This window comes from Salmo salar, chromosome ssa15, assembly GCF_905237065.1.
Source record: "Salmo salar chromosome ssa15, Ssal_v3.1, whole genome shotgun sequence".
Classification (NCBI taxonomy): domain Eukaryota; kingdom Metazoa; phylum Chordata; class Actinopteri; order Salmoniformes; family Salmonidae; genus Salmo; species Salmo salar.
The window spans coordinates 6860496-6877659 of NC_059456.1; the positions used below are offsets into that span (position 1 = coordinate 6860496).

The window sequence follows — 17164 nt, forward strand, 5'->3', positions numbered from 1 at the left end:
TCTCATAACGACTGAATCAGTATCCTTCCCACCCCACCCTGCAATTCAACGGTACTGCTGTGAGCCAGAGGAGGAAATGGGGAAATAAGCTGAGAACAGCAGCACGACTTTGGTGAGGTGAACAGGCCATGGCTTTTACTGAATTGTAGACTAAACACCTGTTTTTCGTGGAGTAAAGAGTGTACAAACATAACCTCTTGGATTGATGTGTAGTCTTGGTGGTGTGTGTGTGTGTGTGTGTGTGTGTGTGTGTGTGTGTGTGTGTGTGTGTGTGTGTGTGTGAGAGAGAGAGAATTGCACAAGCCTATTTTCTTTTTGTCTCGGGTTTCTCTTTGCATCGAACCCTCATCACTTGCAGCAGTGTAGAACACATAGGAAAGGTTCTACTCGCTGAGAATGCCCTCAGACATAGGAAAGGTTCTACTCGCTGAGAATGCCCTCAGACATAGGAAAGGTTCTACTCGCTGAGAATGCCCTCAGACATTTTATGGACAAACGCCATTGCGATATTGTGACAGCCTTTTCCTGCCAACATTACCAACAGTTGATAAATGCTTTCCCAAAACTCATATTATAATCAGGAAGTGGAATCAGGAAGAAAACAGAGAATTGCATCACAAATGGCACCCTATTCCCTATCTAGTGCACTACCACCAAGGCCGATAAAGCTCAGGTCAAAGGTAGTACACTATGTAGGGAATAGCATGCCGTTTGGGACTCAAGAACAAGATATTTAATCATCCTCACTCTCTTCTTGCTTTTTTGAAAGGGAGGAAGTAGTCATTTATTTAAAAGGAAGTCCTCAGTCATTTAATGGAAGTGGTGTAGTGAAGGTGTTACTGAACAAGCATATGATACGCCTGACATAGTGGTTCCCAAACATTTTATAGTCCCGTACCCCTTTCAAACATTCAACCTCCAGCTGTACCCCCTCTAGCACCAGGGTCAGCGCACTCTCAAATGTTGTTTTTTGCCATCATTGTAAGCCTGCACACACACACACACTATACATTTATTAACCATAAGAATGAGTGTGAGTTTTTGTCACAACCCGGCTCATGGGAAGTGACAAAGAGCTCTTAAAGGACCAGGGCACAAATAATAATATCATGATAATCAATAATTTGGCTCTTTATTTAGCCATCTTACATATAAAACCTTATTTTTTTCATCAAACATTGTGAATAACTCACACAGCTACCAGTGAAGGTTTCCCACGAGAGAGTAACGGTTAATGTGATTGGATGTTAATTATTTGACTAGGCTACCTGTATTTGACATTGTGTTGTTATTTCGCTGAGCACTAGATGGTTTAATTGTATTTTTGGCAGAGAAGCGAGGCTACTCAGGTGAGGAGAAAAAAACTCACCTAAATGTATAGCCCCGTTGGACAATATAAATGTACTGTTTGAAAATGTGAAGGAAAAAAAAAGAAAAAATGTATCACATTTATATTTGGCGTACCCCCGACGGCATTTGGGAATACCTGGCCTAACATACGGAGTAAAAGCTGGAGTAGAGCAGCTGCAGACAGCTACAGACAGCTATAGACAGCTAGAGACAGACAGCTACAGACAGCTAGAGACAGCTAGAGACAGCTACAGACAGCTAGAGACAGACAGCTACAGACAGCTAGAGACAGCTGCAGACAGCTACAGACAGCTATAGACAGCTACAGACAGCTAGAGACAGCTACAGACAGCTATAGACAGCTATAGACAGCTGCAGACAGCTAGAGACAGCTACAGACAGCTATAGACAGCTATAGACAGCTGCAGACAGCTATAGACAGCTACAGACAGCTAGAGACAGACAGCTAGAGACAGCTACAGACAGCTACAGACAGCTACAGACAGCTACAGACAGCTAGAGACAGCTACAGACAGCTATAGACAGCTAGAGACAGCTAGAGACAGCTACAGACAGCTAGAGACAGACAGCTACAGACAGCTAGAGACAGCTACAGACAGCTATAGACAGCTATAGACAGCTGCAGACAGCTACAGACATCTATAGACAGCTAGAGACAGCTAGAGACATCTATAGACAGCTGCAGACAGCTATCGACAGCTAGAGACAGCTAGAGACAGACAGCTACAGACAGCTAGAGACAGCTACAGACAGCTATAGACAGCTATAGACAGCTGCAGACAGCTACAGACATCTAGAGACAACTAGAGACAGCTAGAGACATCTATAGACAGCTGCAGACAGCTATAGACAGCTAGAGACAGCTAGAGACAGCTAGAGACAGCTAAAGACAGCTAGAGACAGCTAGAGACAGCTAGAGACAGCTACAGACAGCTAGACAGACAGACAGCTACAGACAGCTATAGACAGCTGCAGACAGCTATAGACAGCTATAGACAGCTACAGACAGCTATAGACAGCTATAGACAGCTGCAGACAGCTATAGACAGCTACAGACAGCTGAAGACTGAAGACAGCTACAGACAGCTATAGACAGCTGCAGACAGCTGCAGACAGCTACAGACAGCTATAGACAGCTACAGACAGCTAGAGACAGCTATAGACAGACAGCTAGAGACAGCTAGAGACAGCTAGAGACAGCTAGAGACAGCTACAGACAGACAGCTACAGACAGCTAGAAACAGCTACAGACAGCTACAGACAGCTACAGACAGCTACAGACAGACAGCTACAGACAGCTACAGACAGCTACACACAGCTGCAGACAGCTATAGACAGCTAGAGACAGCTAGAGACAGACAGCTAGAGACAGCTACAGACAGCTATAGACAGCTGCAGACAGCTAGAGACAGCTACAGACAGCTATAGACAGCTGCAGACAGCTATAGACAGCTACAGACAGCTGCAGACAGCTACAGACAGCTACAGACAGCTGCAGACAGCTACAGACAGCTATAGACAGCTACAGACAGCGACAGACAGCTATAGACAGCTACAGACAGCTATAGACAGCTACAGACAGACAGCTACCGCGAGACAGCTACAGACAGACAGCTATGGACAGCTACAGACAGCTACAGACAGCTACAGACAGACAGCTACAGACAGCTGCAGACAGCTACAGACAGCTACAGACAGCTATAGACAGCTACAGACAGACAGCTACAGACAGCTACAGACAGACAGCTACAGACAGAGCTATAGACAGCTACAGACAGCTACAGACAGACAGCTACAGACAGCTAAGACAGACAGCTACAGACAGCTAGAGACAGCTACAGGCAGCTACAGACAGCTACAGACAGCTAGAGACAGCTACAGGCAGCTACAGACAGCTACAGACAGCTATAGACAGCTACATGCAGCTACAGGCAGCTACAGACAGCTATAGACAGCTACAGACAGCTACAGACAGCTACAGACAGCTAGAGACAGCTACAGGCAGCTACAGACAGCTACAGGCAGCTACAGACAGCTACAGACAGCTATAGACAGCTACATGCAGCTACAGGCAGCTACAGACAGCTATAGACAGCTACAGACAGCTACAGGCAGCTACAGACAGCTAGAGACAGCTAGAGACAGCTACAGGCAGCTACAGACAGCTACAGGCAGCTACAGACAGCTACAGACAGCTACAGACAGCTACAGACAACTACAGACAGCTACAGACAGCTACAGACAGCTATATACAGCTACAGACAGCTAGAGACAGCTACAGACAGCTTCAGACAGCTACAGACAGCTAGAGACAGCTAGAGACAGCTACAGACCGCTACAGACAGCTACAGACAGCTAGAGACAGCTACAGGCAGCTACAGACAGCTACAGGCAGCTACAGACAGCTAGAGACAGCTACAGACAGCTAGAGACAGCTAGAGACAGCTACAGACAGCTACAGACAGCTACAGACAGCTACAGACAGCTACAGACAGCTACAGACAGCTACAGACAGCTAGAGACAGCTACAGACAGCTACAGACAGCTAGAGACAGCTACAGACAGCTAGAGACAGCTATAGACAGCTAGAGACAGCTAGAGACAGCTACAGACAGCTTCAGACAGCTACAGACAGCTAGAGACAGCTAGAGACAGCTAGAGACAGCTACAGACAGCTATAGACAGCTAGAGACAGCTAGAGACAGACAGCTACAGACAGCTAGAGACAGGTTAAATAAAGATGAAATAAAAATAAAATAAAAAAATTGTTATGTCAACAACATGCCCTATTGTTATGTCAACATGTCCTATTGTTATGTCAACAACATGTCCTAGTGTTATGTCAACAACATGCCTTATTGTTATGTCAACAACATGCCCTAGTGTTAAGTTAACAACATGCCCTATTGTTATGTCAACATGCCCTATTGTTATGTCAACAACATGCCCTAGTGTTATGTTAACAACATGCCCTATTGTTATGTCAACATGCCCTATTGTTATGTCAACAACATGCCCTATTGTTATGTCAACAACATGCCCTAGTGTTATGTTAACAACATGCCCTATTGTTATGTCAACATGCCCTATTGTTATGTCAACAACATGTCCTATTGTTACGTCAACAACATGTCCTATTGTTATGTCAACAACATGTCCTAGTGTTATGTTAACAACATGCCCTAGTGTTATGTCAACAACATGTCCTATTGTTAAGTTAACAACCTGTCCTATTGTTATGTCAACAACATGTCCTTTTGTTATGTCAACAACATGCCCTATTATGTCAACAACATGTCCTATTGTTATGTCAACAACATGTCCTATTGTTATGTCAACAACATGTCCTAGTGTTATGTCAATAAAATGCCCTATTGTTATGTCAACATGTCCTATTGTTATGTCAACAACATGTCCTATTGTTACGTCAACAAATGTCCTATTATGTCAACAAAATGTCCCAGTGTTATGTCAATAACATGTCCTATTGTTATGTCAATAACATGTCCTATTGTTATGTCAATAACATGTCCTATTGTTATGTCAACAACATGCCCTATTGTTATGTCAACAACATTTCCTATTGTTATGTCAACAACATGTCCTATTGTTATGTCAACAACATGTCCTATTGTTATGTCAACATGTCCTATTGTTATGTCAACAACATGCCCTATTGTTATGTCAATAACATGTCCTATTGTTATGTCAATAACATGTCCTAACAAAACAAGCAACAAACAAAGATAGGCTTTTGAAAAATAACTATTTTCATAAAATTGTAGTTATCTTAGCTAGCTGAATTGTTTACCAGTTGCTAAGCAGTTGCTAGGGACTCTTTTGGAAGACGCTAGCTAGCTAACGAAGAACAACAAAGAATATCTAGTTAACAGAAGAAAAGAAAGAGAAAATCAGGACAGAAGAAAAAGGATATCAAAGTGAAACAGTTCTCTAAAGACACAAGAGACAATAATACAAGAAACAACACTTCTGTAGCTTGTCAACTATGTGTCTGTCTATCCCTGTTCTCTCCCCTCTGCACAGGCCATACAAACGCTTCACACCGCGTGGCCGCTGCCACTCTAACCTGGTGGTCCCAGTGCGCACGACCCACGTGGAGTTCCAGGTCTCCGGCAGCCTCTGGAACTGCCGGTCTGCAGCCAACAAGGCTGAGTTCATCTCAGCCTATGCTACCCTCCAGTCCCTAGACTTCCTGGCGCTGACGGAAACATGGATTACCACAGATAACACTGCTACTCCCACTGCTCTCTCTTCGTCTGCCCACGTGTTTTCTTATACCCCTAGAGCATCGAGCCAGCGGGGTGGTGGCACTGGAATCCTCATCTCTCCCAAGTGGACATTCTCTCTTTCTCCCCTGACCCATCTGTCTATCTCCTCATTTGAATTCCATGCTGTCACAGTTACCAGCCCTTTCAAGCTTAACATCCTTATCATTTATCGCCCTCCAGGTTCCCTTGGAGAGTTCATCAATGAGCTTGACGCCTTGATAAGTTCCTTTCCTGAGGATGGCTCACCTCTCACAGTTCTGGGTGACTTTAACCTCCCCACGTCTACCTTTGACTCATTCCTCTCTGCCTCCTTCTTTCCACTCCTCTCCTCTTTTGACCTCACCCTCTCACCTTCCCCCCCTACTCACAAGGCAGGCAATACGCTTGACCTCATCTTTACTAGATGATGTTCTTCCACTAATCTCATTGCAACTCCCCTCCAAATCTCCGACCACTACCTTGTATCCTTTTCCCTCTTGCTCTCATCCAACACTTCTCACTCTGCCCCTACTCGGATGGTATTGCGCCGTCCCAACCTTCGCTCTCTCTCTCCCGCTACTCTCTCCTCTTCCATCCTATCATCTCTTCCCTCTGCTCAAACCTTCTCGAACATATCTCCTGATTCTGCCTCCTCAACCCTCCTCTCCTCCCTTTCTGCATCCTTTGATTTTCTCTGTCCCCTATCCTCCAGGCCGGCTCAGTCCTCCCCTCCTGCTCCGTGGCTCGACGACTCACTACGAGCTCACAGAACAGGGCTCCGGGCAGCCGAGCGGAAATGGAGGAAAACTCGCCTCCCCTGCGGACCTGGCATCCTTTCACTCCCTCCTCTCTACATTCTCCTCTTCTGTCTCTGCTGCTAAAGCCACTTTCTACCACTCTAAATTCCAAGCATCTGCCTCTAACCCTAGGAAGCTCTTTGCTACCTTCTCCTCCCTCCTGAATCCTCCCCCCCCTCCTCCCTCTCTGCGGATGACTTCGTCAACCATTTTGAAAAGAAGGTTGACGATATCCGATCCTCGTTTGCTAAGTCAAACGACACCGCTGGTCCTGCTCACACTGCCCTACCCTGTGCTTTGACCTCTTTCTCCCCTCTCTCTCCAGATGAAATCTCGCGTCTTGTGACGGCCGGCCGCCCAACAACCTGCCCACTTGACCCTATCCCCTCCTCTCTTCTCCAGACTATTTCCGGAGACCTTCTCCCCTACCTCACCTCCCTCATCAACTCATCCTTGACCGCTGGCTACGTCCCTTCCGTCTTCAAGAGAGCGAGAGTTGCACCCCTTCTGAAAAAACCTACACTCGATCCCTCCGATGTCAACAACTACAGACCAGTATCCCTTCTTTCTTTTCTCTCCAAAACTCTTGAACGTGCCGTCCTTGGCCAGCTCTCCTGCTATCTCTCTCAGAATGACCTTCTTGATCCTAATCAGTCAGGTTTCAAGACTGGGCATTCAACTGAGACTGCTCTTCTCTGTGTCACGGAGGCTCTCCGCACTGCTAAAGCTAACTCTCTCTCCTCTGCTCTCATCCTTCTAGACCTATCTGCTGCCTTTGATACTGTGAACCATCAGATCCTCCTCTCCACCCTCTCCGAGTTGGGCATCTCCGGTGCGGCCCACGCTTGGATTGCGTCCTACCTGACAGGTCGCTCCTACCAGGTGGCGTGGCGAGAATCTGTCTCCGCACCATGCGCTCTCACCACTGGTGTCCCCAGGGCTCTGTTCTAGGCCCTCTCCTATTCTCGCTATACACCAAGTCACTTGGCTCTGTCATATCCTCACATGGTCTCTCCTATCATTGCTATGCAGACGACACACAATTAATCTTCTCCTTTCCCCCTTCTGATAACCAGGCGGCGAATCGCATCTCTGCATGTCTGTCAGGCATATCAGTGTGGATGACGGATCACCACCTCAAGCTGAACCTCGGCAAGACGGAGCTGCTCTTCCTCCCGGGGAAGGACTGCCCATTCCATGATCTCGCCATCACGGTTGACAACTCCCTTGTGTCCTCCTCCCAGAGTGCTAAGAACCTTGGCGTGATCCTGGACAACACCCTGTCGTTCTCCACTAACATCAAGGCGGTGACCCGATCCTGTAGGTTCATGCTCTACAACATTCGCAGAGTACGACCCTGCCTCACACAGGATGCGGCGCAGGTCCTAATCCAGGCACTTGTCATCTCCCGTCTAGATTACTGCAACTCGCTGTTGGCTGGGCTCCCTGCCTGTGCCATTAAACCCCTACAACTCACCCAGAACGCCGCAGCCCGTCTGGTGTTCAACCTTCCCAAGTTCTCTCACGTCACCCCGCTCCTCCGCTCTCTCCACTGGCTTCCAGTTGAAGGTCGCATCCGCTACAAGACCATGGTGATTGCCTACAGAGCTGTGAAGGGAACGGCACCTCCATACCTTCAGGCTCTGATCAGGCCCTACACCCAAACAAGGGCACTGCGTTCATCCACCTCTGGCCTGCTGGCCCCCCTACCTCTGAGGAAGCACAGTTCCCGCTCAGCCCAGTCAAAACTGTTCGCTGCTCTGGCACCCCAATGGTGGAACAAGCTCCCTCACGACGCCAGGACAGCGGAGTCAATCACCACCTTCCGGAGACACCTGAAACCCCACCTCTTTAAGGAATACCTAGGATAGGATAAAGTAATCCTTCTAACCCCCCCCCTTAAAAGATTTAGATGCACTATTGTAAAGTGGTTGTTCCACTGGATATCATAAGGTGAATGCACCAATTTGTAAGTCGCTCTGGATAAGAGCATATGCTAAATGACTTAAATGTAAATGTAATGTAAATGTTATGTCAATAACATGTCCTAGTGTTATGTCAACAACATGTCCTATTGTTACGTCAACAACATGTCCTATTGTTATGTCAACATCATGCCCTAGTGTTATGTCAATAACATGTCCTATTGTTATGTCAACAACATGTCCTATTGTTATTTCAACAACATGCCCTATTGTTATGTCAACATGTCCTATTGTTATGTCAATAACATGTCCTAGTGTTATGTCAACAACATGTCCTATTGTTACGTCAACAACATGTCCTTGTGTTATGTCAACAACATGTCCTATTGTTATGTCAACATGTCCTATTGTTATGTCAACAACATGCCCTATTGTTATGTCAACAACATGTCCTATTGTTATGTCAACAACATGCCCTATTGTTATGTCAACAACATGCCCTATTGTTTTGTCAACAACATGTCCTATTGTTATGTCAACAACATGCCCTATTGTTATGTCAACAACATGTCCTATTGTTACGTCAACAACATGTGCTATTGTTATGTTAACAACATGTCCTATTGTTATGTCAATAACATGTCCTAGTGTTACGTCAACAACATGTCCTATTGTTACGTCAACTACATGTCCTATTGTTATGTCAACAACATGCCCTATTGTTATGTCAACAACATGTCCTATTGTTACGTCAACAACATGTCCTATTGTTATGTCAACAACATGTCCTATTGTTATGTCAACAACATGTCCTATTGTTATGTCAACAACATGTCCTATTGTTCTGTCAACAACATGTTCTAGTGTTATGTCAATAACATGTCCTAGTGTTGTCACTAACATGTCCTAGTGTTACGTCAACAACATGTCCTATTGTTACGTCAACAACATGTCCTATTGTTATGTCAACAACATGCCCTATTGTTATGTCAACAACATGTCCTATTGTTACGTCAACAACATGTCCTATTGTTATGTCAACAACATGTCCTATTGTTATGTCAACAACTTGTCCTATTGTTATGTCAACAACATGTCCTATTGTTCTGTCAACAACATGTTCTAGTGTTATGTCAATAACATGTCCTAGTGTTGTCAACAACATGTCCTATTGTTACGTCAACAACATGTCCTATTGTTACGTCAACAACATGCCCTATTGTTACGTCAACAACATGCCCTATTGTTATGTCAATAACATGCCCTATTGTTATGTCAACAACATGTCCTATTGTTATGTCAACAACATGTCCTATTGTTATGTCAACAACATGTCCTATTGTTATGTCAACAACATGTCCTATTGTTCTGTCAACAACATGTCCTAGTGTTATGTCAATAACATGTCCTAGTGTTGTCAACAACATGTCCTGTTGTTACGTCAACAACATGTCCTATTGTTATGTTAACAACATGTCCTATTGTTATGTCAATAACACGTCCTAGTGTTATGTCAACAACATGTCCTATTGTTACGTCAAAAACATGTCCTATTGTTACGTCAACAACATGTCCTATTGTTATTTCATTAACATGTCTACAAGATGTCCTATTGTCATGGCCTCAACCTTCCTGTCTACTGGACCCTATTCCAACTTAACTACGGAAAGAGCTGCTTCCTGTGCTTGGCCCTCCTATGCTGAACATAATAAACGGCTCCCTATCCTCCGGATGTGTACCAAACTCACCCATAGTGGCAGTAATAAAGCCTGTCCTGAAAAAGCCAAACCTGACACATGAATTTGTTTTTTTAAACTAATCAGCCTGTATCGAATCTCACATGCCTGTATTTTTATATATATATATATTTTTTTTAAATGTTGCTTCTTGAAGACAAATAACGTATATGAAACGCTCCAGGTTTTAGACCCTGATCATAGTACTGAGACAACACTCGTGAAGGTGGTAAATTACCTTTTAATGGCGTCAGACCAAGGCTCTGCGTCTGTCCTCGTGCTCCTCGACCTTAGTGCCGCTTTCGAAACCATCGTTCACCACATATTTTGGGGAGAGATTGGAAACCCTAATTGGTCTACGAGCACAAGTTCTTGCCTGGTTTAGATCTTATTTGTTTGAAAGATATGAGTTCATCTCTGTGGATGGTTTGTCCTCTGACAAATCAATTGTAAGTTTCGGTGTTCCTCAAGGTTCTGTTTTAGGACCACTATTGTTTTCACTATATATTCTACCACTTGGTGATGTCATTCGGAAACAAAATGCCAACTGTCACTGCTATGCAGAAAAAAACACACCTGTACATTTCGATGAAACATGGTGAAGCCCCAAAAATGCCTACCTTGGAAGCCTGTGTTTCCTGAGAAACAAAGAAATCTGCTGTCGGATCTGACAATGAATCTCGGTGGTTGTACAGTCAACTCAAATAAAACTGAAGGACCTTGGCGTTACTCTGGACCCTGATCTCTCTTTTGACGAACATATCAAAAATATTTCAAGAGCAGCTTTTTTTCCCCCCATCTTCGTAACATTGCAAAAAATCTTAAACTTGTCAAAAAAAATGATGCAGAAAGCTAATCCATGCTTTTGTCACTTCAAGATTAAACTCGTTTTTTCTTCTCACTAACCCTATACACAAGGAAACTAACGCCATATAATAGTGTTCAGTATGACTCAACAGATAGTCATACTGATATCGATAAAATCTTACAATACCAATGAATACCAGGTCATGACCAAAACATCGCAGTTCATGCCTCAGTCTTATGAAAAAAAGACTTTTCAAGTGCTTATTCTTTTTTTCTCTCTCTTTCTGCAGAGTTCATTCTGCTGGAATGTGAGGAGTTTGCTTGTACTCAGCAGATTCCTCATGGAAACAGTCTCTGGTCTGTTTTCAATTACTGCCTGTCTGTTGGGCCTCTGCTGCTCTTTGATGGGCCGCTTAGCCTCACAAGAGGTTACCCTGGACAGATCTAGGATCAATCTTGGAGCTACCACTACCCTCAGTACAGGGACCCTGGATACAGAGTTGGCAGATCTAGGAACCCAGGGTTGTATTCATTAAGGCACACCATAGCAAAACCTTTTGCAACAACAACAAACAAAAAAACTAAAAAAGTTTAGCCATTCCCCCAGACACTGGGTTCATGTTACAATCCAAACGGTAGGTCACAGGTATCAGTATAGACCCTTCTTTGACCTTATTCTGTTTTAATGGAAATTCCACGTAAACATTTTACTACATCAACATAGAGTCAACCGGAACTTTCCTTCAAGAACTGAACACATGGTCACCTTTGCTGTCCAGTCTTGACAATAGCAAACAGCCCTCAGAGCCAAGACTAAGCTCTGATTACAGCAGTTTACTTTGTGGAACAGGCATCTGGAAACAATTTTCTTTTCATAGGACAGTGAAGTATTTAATTTACAGGAGGTCAAAAAGAAGGCAGTCTCTGACTCGACACTAAAACTTGCACATAAGTTAAAAGTGTGTCTGTCTGACAGTGTTGAACACATTAACAGAGCCCTACCAATAACCCAGCTGATGTCCAGAGGAGCTGAAAGGACCGTCGCTGATCAAATGTCCTGCTGCCATCACCACCACATCCTTCATGCATGGATTCTCCTCCAACCCAAACAAAACACACTTCCTCTATCTATCTATCTATCTTTCTCCATTCCAAGACAAGGCTGAGGTTTCTTTTTCCACAGCAAATTTGTCCATGACAAAAACATACTATTTTTTTCAGTACAGACTCAGGGATTAATAGAATTTCTCAGGGAAAATGGATTGTTCAATCAAACAACATACTCATTTAAGAGTATCACTCAATCTTCAGTCATTTAAAGGAAATGATTTAATGAGATGATAAAAGTGATAGCAACACATTCAGTGTTAAAGCTGTTAGGCTGTTGAACTTGGCTGCTTGGAGGACGTATCTTGGCATCTTCTCTGGCATCTTTAAAGAAAAACACTGGACACATGTATCTGATGGATAGCCTGAACATGAGCCTGAACCTGAGCCTGATCCTGAACCTGATCCTGATCCTGAACCTGATCCTGAGCCTGATCCTGAACCCGCCGGCAGGTCTGTCATCAGATCGGTGTAGCCTACGTCGGGCTAGTTATATTACGTGTGAAGAAGCAGGGAGCAATTGAACCGTCGGACCAGACAAGACCCCTGGGAGTCCCTGAGCAGCAACATCACAATGTGACAGCAGACATGTACAAACGAGACCAATACGTGGAGGAGTTTATGTAGTTTATTTAGTCTCTGACTCGACACTAAAACTGGCACATAAGTTAAAATAACAGGAGAGTCAGGCTGGCTGAGGATTCCAGATCTGTACTAGGATCGTTAGACTGAATTAATAACAGGAGAGGAAGGATGTCTACCCATCAACCAGTCTGACTGATCTCTCTCTCTCTCTCTACCCATCAACCAGTCTGACTGATCTCTCTCTCTCTCTCTACCCATCAACCAGTCTGACTGATCTCTCTCTCTCTCTACCCATCAACCAGTCTGACTGATCTCTCTCTCTCTACCCATCAACCAGTCTGACTGATTCTCTCTCTCTACCCATCAACCAGTCTGACTGATCTCTCTCTCTCTCTACCCATCAACCAGTCTGACTGATCTCTCTCTCTCTCTACCCATCAACCAGTCTGACTGATCTCTCTCTCTCTACCCATCAACCAGTCTGACTGATCTCTCTCTCTCTCTCTACCCATCAACCAGTCTGACTGATCTCTCTCTCTCTACCCATCAACCAGTCTGACTGATCTCTCTCTCTCTCTCTACCCATCAACCAGTCTGACTGATCTCTCTCTCTCTCTCTATCCCCATCAACCAGTCTGACTGATCTCTCTTCTCTCTCTACCCATCAACCAGTCTGACTGACTCTCTCTCTACCCATCAACCAGTCTGACTGATCTCTCTCTCTCTCTACCCATCAACCAGTCTGACTGATCTCTCTCTCTCTCTCTCCCCATCAACCAGTCTGACTGATCTCTCTCTACCCATCAACCAGTCTGACTGATCTCTCTCTACCCATCAACCAGTCTGACTGATCTCTCTCTACCCATCAACCAGTCTGACTGATCTCTCTCTCTCTCTCTACCCATCAACCAGTCTGACTGATCTCTCTCTCTCTCCCCATCAACCAGTCTGACTGATCTCTACCCATCAACCAGTCTGACTGATCTCTCTCTACCCATCAACCAGTCTGACTGATCTCTCTCTACCCATCAACCAGTCTGACTGATCTCTCTCTCTCTCTACCCATCAACCAGTCTGACTGATCTCTCTCTCTCTCTACCCATCAACCAGTCTGACTGATCTCTCTCTCTCTCTCTCTCTACCCATCAACCAGTCTGACTGATCTCTCTCTCTCTCTACCCATCAACCAGTCTGACTGATCTCTCTCTCTCTCTCTACCCATCAACCAGTCTGACTGATCTCTCTCTCTCTCTACCCATCAACCAGTCTGACTGACAGACTAACATCCATCAACCTCTAAAAAATAAAAAATAAAAGTTAAAAAATAAAAAATCAACATTGTGCAAGAATAATATTTAGAGAGTTTTTTTCTTCTTCAAATAACTTTCAAAGAAATTGATTTTAGGGAGGGCTAAAATGGCCAGTTTAGTTTCAGTCTGAGCCGACTGTCCAGTCCATTTCAGTCTGTGTTAATCCATTTCAGTCCGAGACATGTTCCCTTGCGTTCCAAGGCTCTGAACTGCTCGAAGCAGGCAGAGTTCATGGTCCCATGATGTCCGCTGAATGGAATCCTAGCCTGCAGTAAGAAGAGAACAGGTTATCCCACTGAGAGCAGTATAGCTTTCTTCCTCTCCGTGCTCTGTAAAAATCAGCCTTGTCCCAGTCAGAATGATCCAGTCACATGCTCTACATTGATGCCCCTGAATCAGACTTCAGTCTCTGAAGGGAGAATCGTCGAGGCCAGCACTCCAAGCAGTCCGACGGATTCTGCTGCCCATCGGGTGGGCACTTCTCTCAAAAAAACACTAGTCCACGTCCAAAAGCGTGGTTCTCGATAACCTTTCTATAATATTTGCAACAAACAAGCCTCTTAAAAAACGAAATATGAGAATATATTTATATTATTACATAAACCTTTATAGAAGTTATTTTAAAAAAAAAATCTAAAATATATATATATATATAAATCAGAGAGAGACAATCAAAAAAAGCCACAAGTCTGGGAGTCTGTATGTGTAAACATGTCCCTGCTAGAGATGAGACTTCCCAAATGGAACCCTATTCCCTATATAGCGCACTACCCATAGGGCTCTGATCAAAAGTAGTACACTATATATAGGGAATATGAAGATATTTGGGACACACACTATGAGGAGCTCAAGCGTTATAGCAGAAGGCAGCATTTTAACTGTTTAAAGCCACTAAACAGCATTGCTTTACGGTAGAGACTCCCCTCTGAACAAATCACTTACTAGTTAAGATAAAACTTGGTCACGTTGTTAAAAAGGTTTAGTCCACATAGTGTGAGCTACAAGGTTAAAGAACACAACACCTTCCCATGTTACCGTCGTTAGTATACGCAGCAGTAGGGATACAAGTTTACACACCATATATTGAGTTTCCCCTCTCTAAGTTACGATTGTGATAATAGCATATCCACCCACTCGGTGGACTACTACACCTACCAAACCAGTCACGGTGAGGATAGCCCTCGTTAAATCAATACGTACCACCAACTGAGGTTTGCCTTGTCATCGATCAATACAAAACAGAAGCTTTATAGAAGCTATATGACCTTTTTGTAGTCTCACGTCTGAGTGGCTCACCTCCTAAACCACCCCAGTGTTGTCTCTACGTAGAAAAGTATTGGGCTGTCCGCTGCCTCAGTGTTTTGTCGGGCCAACTATGTCCAAACAGTAAAAAAAAACTATATATGAAAAAAATAAAAAATGAAAAAACATTTTTCAGTGTAAACTTAAAACGACTAAAACAAGATATAAAGTATGTAGAAAAGCTAATATATATTTTTTTTTTAATTAAAAAAATAACAGCCTCTTTGAAAAGTAAAAATCACCATAATAAAAGCGAGACTGTCAGGGAGAATCTAAAATATAAAAATTATGCATTCAGGAGTATTTGTCAGGCATGCCCCCCCCCATTGATTTCATTAGAATGTTGGAGTCACTGAAATAGCATAAGCCATAGCAAAATGTGTTAGAGGATATAATCTTTATAAAACTGCAAATATTCTCTCAGCCACATGGCAAAATGTGTAGAATTACAGGAAATTTGCTTTAAAACAGATTTTGTCATGCGCATGGCCACACCCACCACCCAAACCCCATTTTGATCCAGAAAAAAAAACCACTGCATTAAAACCCATTAAAACAAAGCCAGATGTCAACTCAAGCTCCTTCAAATCAGTAGCCACCATACATGGAATCAACATCCAGGCGTCAGGAAACAATCCAGCCTTCAGGGGACTTTCCAGGTCGGTCAGTGTTTTCTCATAGTGGATTGTATTGCTGTTTGGCAGTTGAAGGTAATGTCCACCGGGGGCTTCAATGATTGGCTGACTGAGGGAGGTCAAGGGTCATATCTGGACCAATGGGAGTGGGGGGGGGTCGGATATGAGATCTCGACCAATCAGAATGTGGTCAATCGGATTTAGACCAATCAGGGTGTCCCTCCGTCTAAGCGTTGTCATACTTCTGCAGGGCCTCCTCCAGCTTGCCTGTGATCTTCTGGAAGAAGCCAATCTGCTCGGTTAGATACTGCTGCATCTGGGCCTTGAAGTCCCTCACCCTGACCTGGTGGAAGTGCTGGATCTCTGCCAGCGTGGCGAAGGAGATGATGTTACAGCGCTCGTTGACGCCGTCCGCCTGGGGAGCGTCCATCTTGCCTTCCTCAACGTGCTTCTGGGACTCCTTCACCTTGGTAAGTGCTCCTGGAGAAAGAGGAGAGAAGAGAAGAGGGTCAGTAGCCCAGGAGAGAAGAGGAGAGGGTCAGTAGCCCAGGAGAGAAGAGGAGAGGGTCAGTAGCCCAGGAGAGAAGAGGAGAGGGTCAGTAGCCCAGGAGAGAAGAGGAGAGGGTCAGTAGCCCAGGAGAGAAGAGGAGAGGGTCAGTAGTCCAGGAGAGAAGAGGAGAGGGTCAGTAGCCCAGGAGAGAAGAGGAGAGGGTCAGTAGTCCAGGAGAGAAGAGGAGAGGGTCAGTAGTCCAGGAGAGAAGAGGAGAGGGTCAGTAGCCCAGGAGAGAAGAGGGGGAGAGGGTCAGTAGTCCAGGAGAGAAGAGGAGAGGGTCAGTAGTCCAGGAGAGAAGAGGAGAGGGTCAGTAGTCCAGGAGAGAAGAGGAGAGGGTCAGTAGTCCAGGAGAGAAGAGGAGAGGGTCGGTAGTCCAGGAGAGAGAGGAGAGGGTCAGTAGCCCAGGAGAGAAGAGGAGAGGGTCAGTAGCCCAGGAGAGAAGAGGAGAGGGTCAGTAGTCCAGGAGAGAGAGGAGAGGGTCAGTAGTCCAGGAGAGAGAGGAGAGGGTCAGTAGTCCAGGAGAGAAAGGATAGGAAATGACAGAATAGAGGGTTAAGACTCAATTGACAGCAAGTTCACATATGTGCATATTGTGGGGAAAAAAGTCTGAGTTGCCATTTTTATCAACTTCATTAAAAAGGCATAGTTAACCCAAATTACAACATGACATATTGGTTTCCTCACCCTGTACGTTGTCTTTGGACAAGGTATGACAGAAATCCATGCTTTGCTTTAGTTTCCCTGGCATTGTTCCCACATGCTAATATT

The 17164-nt window shown here is 44.6% G+C and overlaps 1 protein-coding gene across 2 annotated transcripts in view; it reads right to left on the reverse strand.

The window, feature by feature from the left end:
• Window positions 1-13392: 13392 nt before the first annotated feature.
• LOC106570918 (sorting nexin-18-like) overlaps window positions 13393-17164 on the reverse strand; it is a 34340-nt gene continuing 30568 nt past the window's right edge. Inside the window, exon 3 of one of the 2 annotated variants that reach the window (XM_045695426.1) lies at window positions 13393-16323. In XM_045695426.1, coding sequence (XP_045551382.1) covers window positions 16070-16323 — 254 coding nt within the window. In that variant the 3' untranslated portion in view covers window positions 13393-16069. The remainder of the gene's footprint in view (window positions 16324-17164) is intronic. The other variant, XR_006759121.1, reaches the window with a different exon arrangement.